This window comes from Macrotis lagotis, chromosome X, assembly GCF_037893015.1.
Source record: "Macrotis lagotis isolate mMagLag1 chromosome X, bilby.v1.9.chrom.fasta, whole genome shotgun sequence".
In the NCBI taxonomy this organism is placed as follows: domain Eukaryota; kingdom Metazoa; phylum Chordata; class Mammalia; order Peramelemorphia; family Peramelidae; genus Macrotis; species Macrotis lagotis.
The window spans coordinates 417583085-417591398 of NC_133666.1; the positions used below are offsets into that span (position 1 = coordinate 417583085).

General features: G+C 34.2%; 1 protein-coding gene across 1 annotated transcript in view; it reads right to left on the reverse strand.

Moving 5' to 3' along the window:
- Positions 1-7413, reverse strand: part of CLVS1 (clavesin 1) — a 166544-nt gene extending 159131 nt beyond the window's left edge. The window contains exon 1 of the mRNA XM_074207752.1: positions 6959-7413. Within this exon, the coding sequence (XP_074063853.1) occupies positions 6959-7413 (455 nt within the window). The remainder of the gene's footprint in view (positions 1-6958) is intronic.
- Positions 7414-8314: the final 901 nt, after the last annotated feature.

The following is an 8314-nucleotide window of genomic DNA, read 5'->3' on the forward strand; positions in this document are numbered from 1 at the left end:
ATGCCAAAAGGGCAACAAAAATGTGTATACCCTTTGATCCAGCAATACCACTACTGGGTCTATACCCTGAAGAGATGAGGAAAAAGGGTAAAACCATCACTTGTAAAAAAAATATTCATAGTAGCCCTGTTTGTGGTGGCAAAGAACTGGAAATCAAGTAAATATCCTTCAATTGGGGAATGGCTTAACAAATTGTGGTATACGTATATCATGGAACACTATTGTTCTATTAGAAAACAGAACAGATGGGAATTCAGGGAAGCCTGGAGGGATTTGCATGAACTGATGCTGAGAGAGATGAGCACAACCAGAAAAACATTGTACACCCTAACAGCAACATGGGAAAGATGATCAACTTTGATGGATTTGCTCATTCTATCAGTGCAACAATCAGGGCCAATTTGGGGCGTCAGCAATGGAGAATACCATCTATATCCAGAGAAAGAATTGTGGAGTTTGAACAAAGACCAAGGATTATTACCTTTAATTTAGAAAAAAAACTGTTATCTTATCATGTAACCTTGATATCTCTTATACTTTATTTTTCTTCCTTAAGGACATGATTTTTCTCTCATCACATTCAATTTGTATCAATGTATACCATGGAAACAATGTAAAGACTGGCAAATTGCCTTCTGTCGGGGGTGGGGGGTGGGGGGGGAAGCAAGATTAGGGGGGTAAATTGTAAAACAAAATAACTAAAATCTTTAAAAAAAAGTAAAAAAAAAAGAAAAGCTTGAAAATGGAAGAATGTTGAAAACAATCTTTAAATATAATTACAAAAAATTTTTAAAAAGAAAGTTATATCCTCCTGAGGCAGTTCTCTTTCAAACCAAACCAGAAAAAAACCCCACCATCTTTTACTCCCATTTCTAGTCACCAAATTATCCTTCAGTATTATTGATACTATTGTTACGGTGCCTTTTCAGAGGGAGTTACAGGTCACTAGCTGGGATGGGAATTTGAGATCAGAGCTCTTTAATCTATCAGTCAATTATTGTATGACACAGTGTGACCAGAACCATTTGAAGGCTTCACAAAATGTTCCCTCCTGCATGGATGGGTAATTCATTTATTCCATAAGAGTAAAAATTACTCATCTGATTTAAGGTTGTCTTCTATTTTTAAAAATTAATGTGACAATGTTTACAATGATAGTAGTAATTCACAATGATAACTATAATTTGCAGTTATGCAGAATTTTGACTAAAAAGGAATTTGAATCCCTTATTGAAATGTCCATCTCTCCATTCCATTTTGAGGGCCACAGGGGAGCAAAGTGAGATGTCATTTTTCATTTTTTCCTCCAGGGGAGGCTGAAATTATCTCACCACATTTTAGTAGACTTTTCTGACAGGGTTCTTTCTAGCTATTGATGAACCATTCTGCTTTCTTATTCCTCCCACTAAAATCAAACCCTGAACCATCTTACTTTCTTCTTCTTGCCACTGAAATGAACTTTCCCCCACCTATTTTCCTTTCTTTTAGAGAAAGTTTGAATAAGCCCACAGGTTTTCCTGAGCTATCCTTCAGGGAGCATCTTGATTCCTGATACTCTCTGAATACCATTCTGAATGGGCAGTGTGAATATTGTAAAAATTATGTGATAAATTATATAATAATACAGAGCTGAGATGCATAAATGCAAAAGTTCTAAAACTTGGACAGGAGAACATTCTAGAGTTTCCAAAGTCCCAGGACCAATCCCTTAAAGTATTTTGGTTACTTTCAAGATAAATTTGAGAAGTTCTTAGATGGCCTTCTCTGAGAACAGATTGTTGTGAAGAGAATATATTATAACAAAATATCTTAGTATGTGGTCTAGGAACATGTTTTAAAACATATTTCAATAACATTGTTTCAATAGATTTGGTTTCCTTTGCAATCTTATGTATTTTTTTATTTTTTTAAAGAATTATTGTGAAAAGGAGTCCATAGATTTCAGCAGACTTCCAAAGGGGGTCTGTGACACACAAAAAGATTAAGAAGCCCTTTTCTGTATAATCCTCAGAAGTCCATAATGACTTCACTAGGACTCTTAGGGATAATTGTTCATGAGGACTGCCTAAAAGAACTTTTTTTTTTTTTAGATTTTTTTTCAAGGCAGTGGGGTTAAGTGGCTTTCCCAAGGCCACATGGCTAGGTAATTATTAAGTGTCTGAGACTGGATTTGAACCCAGGTACTCCTGACTCCAAGGCCAGTGCTCTATCCACTGCACCACCTAGCCACCCCTGCCTAAAAGATCTTAATAGAAATCACATAACCATGTGAAACTGCTTCCTAAAGATCACTGACTCTTCAGGAGCAGATCAATCTCACCAAAGACATTTTGAAAAAGACCTGGATTAGTCTAGACCTTAAATAACCACAGTTAGTGGGTTTTCTATCTATTCAATTGTCTTTTGACTGACCACCATATATATCAGAATTGAGATAATCTTCTGATGCTATCCATCAATTTCCTTGACACAGAATCTCCTTTATCCATTAACTAGCAAGTGATCATCCACACTCTACTTGAAGGCCTCCAGTGAAGAGAAACTTATTTCATTAACTCTTGAGGCAGTCTACATGTTGATTATTTTGTTGTTGTAGTTAAAAACTTGTTGGATTGAATTGGAATGATAGTAGTTTAGAGCTGAGAGGGAGCGTAGAGACTGACCACTTGATCTTAATGTGTGTTGTTTTTCTTTCTTCTTAAATAAAAAAAAACTAGCTAAAAAAGTGTTAGTAAAAATATGTTGTATTGTAGTGTGTTGGTATGGCTCATTTCCTACTCTTGTGTTTTGCTCTATTGCTACCTATTATTTTACTAAAGTAACATAATGGATAAAAAAGAACAAATGGCATGAAATAGTGATTAAGTAATTAAAATTGTTTTCACTATTCTCTAGATACTGAAAAGTGACAATTCATATTTATGTGTGCCTTTGATGTTAGTAAATCATTGCTAGTTATATTGCTGCTCAAATAATAAGACTGTTACAGAATATTCTTGTTGGTACATAAAGTAATTCAACTGTTTAAAATGCAAAGTGAAAGATTTAGTATCACAGAATTATAGACATGGAGTGTATGAAATCTTGAAGGTCCTTGTATTAAATTGACTCAATTTAGAATCATTTAATGCAGCTTCCTCATTTTATAAATAGGGCTACTGAGACCCAGAGAGGTTGAGACTTAATATTTCCATAGCCTACTCAATAATTTTCCTACTTTTACTTCCTTCCTTGTTCCTGTTTCTCTTTGACCCCAAAGAACAGAACTTGAAACAATAGAGTAGAAGTTGCAAAGAGACAATTTTAACTTGATGTCAGCAAATACTTTATAACAATTAGAACTTTCCATAGGTAGAATGAACTTCTTGGGGAGGTGGTAGGCTCCCTTTCACTGGTGGTCTCTAAGCAAAGGCTAGTTGACCACTTGTCAGGCATATTTCAGTCAGACATTGGGGAAATATAGATTGCAGCATATGGTCACTGAGGTTCCTTCTAGCTCTAAAATTCTGTGATTTTGATCATAGAATTGGATCACAATTTGTGGATACTGGCACTACTGAGGATTCATATTCTTTAGTTCTTGATTAGCTCAGAATGTCAAACCATTTGAGTCTGACCATCAATTTAAAGCTTTTTCTTCCAGTTCTATCTTTTTGGGAGATAGAGACACTGGATCAGTTCCCTTCTTATAACAACTCTTTAAATACTTGAAGGTGGTAATTAAGTTGCTCATTTGTCTTTGTTTTTCCATACTAAATTACCCTTACTCTTTTTTTTTCCCTTTAAAGATCCTATTTTATTTAAAGATCTTATTTCCAACCTTTTCATTATTTCCAATGCTTTTCTCTGGTCCTCCTCCAATTTTCCACATCCCTTTTCAAAAAGGAATGTAGAATTTCTCACAATACTGTCATGGAGGCCTAGTCAGTGAAAAGTTGAAAGCTCTATATTGGAACTACCATTCTTCAAAAAAATCCATTTCCAACACCAAGAGACACTGACATAACATGTGACTATGAGACAAACAAGTCCAAGCTGATCCTTTATTTTCCACAGATTTTTGAATCTGAGTACCTAAAAGAATTTTTCAGTCTTTGTTTAGTAACTCAAATCTATTGTGGCTTATAAGCAAAGAAACACACTAGTTAATTAATCAGTTATCTCCTAGCCAGGATTGGGCTAACCCAAAGACTAATTGTACATTTTCCAGGTTACCTGTGGAGTAGTCTGAATTGTTTTCTAGGTAGTTTGGAGGATATTGGTAAGAATTTATTACCTCTAAAACTATAATCCTGGATAAAAACGAGTGGAATGTATATGGTTTGATTCTGCTACAGTCAATCACTAACAATGACAGAAATAATAGATCCATGATTCCTTGTTTGTTGCCAGGTGTCCCTACTTCAACCAAATTATCTTGGACCCTGGGGATAAAATAATAACAAACAGATAATAATATTTGAATAAGGCAATTATATCAGCTCTAGAGATGAGCTTAAAATGAACAGAATACAATGTGCTTTTGCAAGGATGTTACAAAAATGAAAAGGGCTAATGATAGTCTTATTCTCAAAGTATTTTCTTACTTGTGGCTTTTACTAGACAAGGATCAAAGGAATAACTAAGCATCCTCTTCTTTATTACATACTAGAGCTAAGTGATCAAAATATAAACTCTGACATTTCCAAAATTGCTAGTTTTATTTTGTGAGTAACAATATCAATGTCATTAGCTAGACTGAAATCAAATGGATGAAACTGTAGTTCGAATTTGTAATTCTGACAAGGCAAATAATAAGTAGATTGGAAGATGTTCATTTTGTAGAGAAGACTAATTTCCTCTTTATTTGCAATGCAAAAACTGCTATTTGTTTCTTTTATTCCAAAACTATTGCAATATTCACAAATCTATAGAGCAAATCAAAGAGGCAGGGAATTCTCCTTATGCTAAAAGATTCCATCACTCATCTATTTACACTTTCCCTCTGAGATGTCTAGGTCTATGTGAATAAAATTTACATAGCTTAATACGTATTTATAACCTTTTAATACTCAGTAAACTTTTCATTAAATGCTTTCCCATCACTTCATAGTCTTTAACCCAGCAAGAATGAAATGAACTTATCACTTGGCAGTGCTCTTTGGGGATTCTGGAATTCTGAGTCTCTGTCTTTTAGCAATAAACAAGAGTTTTATCAGAGAACAAAAAAGATATTGGAAATAACAATATAAGGAAGTATATTTTATTTTTTATTTCATCTTTATGAGCACTTTTGTTTTTAATAGCTCTCAGAAAAGTGCTCCATACTTGCCCTAAGCACTGATCAGCTTTTCAACTGATGGTTTTTCTCCTCTACTCTCCTCTTCCTTTCTTTTTCCTCCATCCCTCTCTTTCTCTATTTTTGTCTATGTCTCCTCTCTGCCTTTGTCTCTATCTCTATCTGTCTCTCTATCTCTGAGAGTATATTTTATTTCTGTCTCTTTCTCAGTCTTTGTCTATCTCTCTGTCTCTCTGTCTCTGTCTCTGTCTCAGTCTCAGTCTCTGTCTCTTTCTGTCTCTGTCTCTGTCTGTCTCTCTCTTCCCCCCTCCATGAAGAAGCCTCTGTGTCTCATTTTCTTAGAGAAAAGAGAAAGAAGGTTGAGAGCAAATAGTACATATCAATATGGAAGAATTATTTATGCTTCCATGAACTCCTTTTCTAGAAATGAAAATTACAAATGTCTAGTGACCCAAGAGTGAATGAGACCTCTTTTTAAGTATGTCTCAGTCTTTTTTATGACCATATTTATTATTTCCCCCTCAAATTTATTTATTTTTATACTAATCAATTGATTTGAAAAATATCCAATATTAGAAGTCAAACATAGAACCTATGCCAAGTAGACACAGGATCATGTTCTGAATTTATTATAAATAAATCACTAGATAATGTTATTAAACTCATTATCTACCTCAAATGATGGAAATGCTGTAATACTTTTATAGAATAAGCTTGAATAGAATTAGCATGATGTTTTTTAATAAACTTCCACATTTCCTTGCTTTTCATAATCCCAAATCTGAAATCCCATACTCATACTTTTCACAATACAGAGAATGGAAAATTCTGCCAATTCAACTTTTGTTTTCTATGTTTAACTTCTTTTGACTTGAAAAGGTCTAGAAATATTTCCAGTTACTGAAACTTCAAAAGTTCCTTAATAGTGTCTGGATAATTTCCCATTATTACTACTTTATAGAATAAAAAAGTGGAAAGAATAATATACAGCCTAATCATATCTATACCCCTGTCTAACCTGGGGACAACTAGTATTTTTTGCCAATAAAATGTTTTCTCAGGGTAAAATTGTCCCTAAAGGTACAGTACACATTTTCTCTTGGTTTTCAAGGTGGGTAAGTACCAGCCACTATCTACTCTTGATACTTACTACTAGCTTAGTATTCTGTAAAACTTGTCTGGCCTATTTTATTGAGTCCAATGAAGTCCCATTATAAAGTCTCATCTTATTTATTTCCAAAGATATTACTGCATGAATGTTAAAACCATAGGAAACATCTTTTAGATATTTGGTGATGAGACATGGAAATGATCAAATAGAAAGAGAAGCACTGACAGCATTTGTTTTGTTTGCAGATACTTGATTTTCAGTGACTTACTAAGCTAACTTTTTTCACAGAAGAGAACCATAGTGTCTCTTACTTTCAGGACAATGAAATTTCATTCAAATAAATGATCCACTTTATTTAGAATGCTGCAGTAAATTGGAGAAGGGATAATAATGATAATGAAGCTCTTTGGACAATGGAGGATTAAATTTCAAGTTATACTTTGGTTCCACATATGAATGTAGTTCATGGTATGCTCATTATCTGAAGATAAGATATCCTAAGTGGGGATAATTCTTATGCACATATATTTTATAAAAAAGAAAAAAATAAAGACACTATCTACATTTACCTACTCTGATCCCAATTGGCTGCAAAGAGCAAAAGGATCTTCCTGCCGTAGTGATCTCTCTTTTCCAGTACCCCGGGGAATCCATCTATCAGAGCCCGCTTGATTCCTGGGTCATCAGCCTTGAAGTTTTTGAACATGTCCAGGTTGAGCTGGCGGTACTGGAAGTACTGAGCCAGTAGTCTGAAGGCATCTGTTTGGTGAAACTTCCTGGCTCGAAGAAATCTCAAGATGAAGGCATCATCTGTACGTAAAAATCCAATGTCAGGTCTGGTGATGATCATGTCCCGGACTTGCTGAATATCTTGATGCAATATATCTGGATTTTCGTTCAGTTCCAGACGAGCTTTCTCTATAGTCTCTGGACTGAGTCCGGCTTGTAAATGGGTCATCTTTGCTAAATCTCCTTTTCCAGGGCTCAATTTCTGAAATTCTAAAAGGAAAGGGACTGATCCCATTCAAATGATAGTTTTCTGGAACTTTGACCCATTCAAGAGATGCTTCACTGCCAAGCTGCTGTAGAGAAAGACAACTAAAAGGTCTTTTTCTTATTCCTGGAAAGCAGTAGGACATTCAGGCCATGTATGGTAGTCTCCATTCAAAAGGGAAGCAGAATTTATGCCATCTTTCTCTATAAAACAAATCCATAAAAATTTATGACATAAATCACATCACAGAGAAGATACAAAGAAAGTCTGTATAAGTGAACTTCTGAGCTGAGTTCTAAAAAACCTATTCTATTATATTGTACTTTTGATTAAGTATTCAAAGAATAAGTGCTAAATTATATTAAAATGAGAGTATTTAGAATAATTTTGTCATTTACATCTTGAATATATAATATGCAAGTATTTGAAATATATTTGATGAATTTATAATTCCATGGAGAGTTAGCAATAGAGATATAAAATCAGATTAGCATTAGATTGTTCTTTTATTAATTGGTCAAAGAAATAATAAGAGACAAGAAAAACTAATTCACTTTATGTGGGACTGTGCTTAGTCCAAAGAGATAGCAGAAAAAAAATGGTAAGTACCTTATGTTACTTTTCACTAGTTTCATTTTTACCAAATAGAAATATCTTCCAGAATTAAACTTCTCAAAAAGACATAATAACATAATATTTTTCAATACAAAGAGAATTCAGTCTAGTGGAACAAACACTTAATTTGGGGCCAGAAGACTTGGGAGAGGGGTGAATACTTGCTCTATCATTTAGGATTTGTTTAAGTCTTATGGGAAGGGGATTGCCTTATTAATTAATAAATTGCTTTCTTCATAAATATCCTCAGGTACACCTTTCTTCAGGGGAAATGTTCAAACTATGAAGTTAGTGCTACTAGTCTGTGGCTGAATAG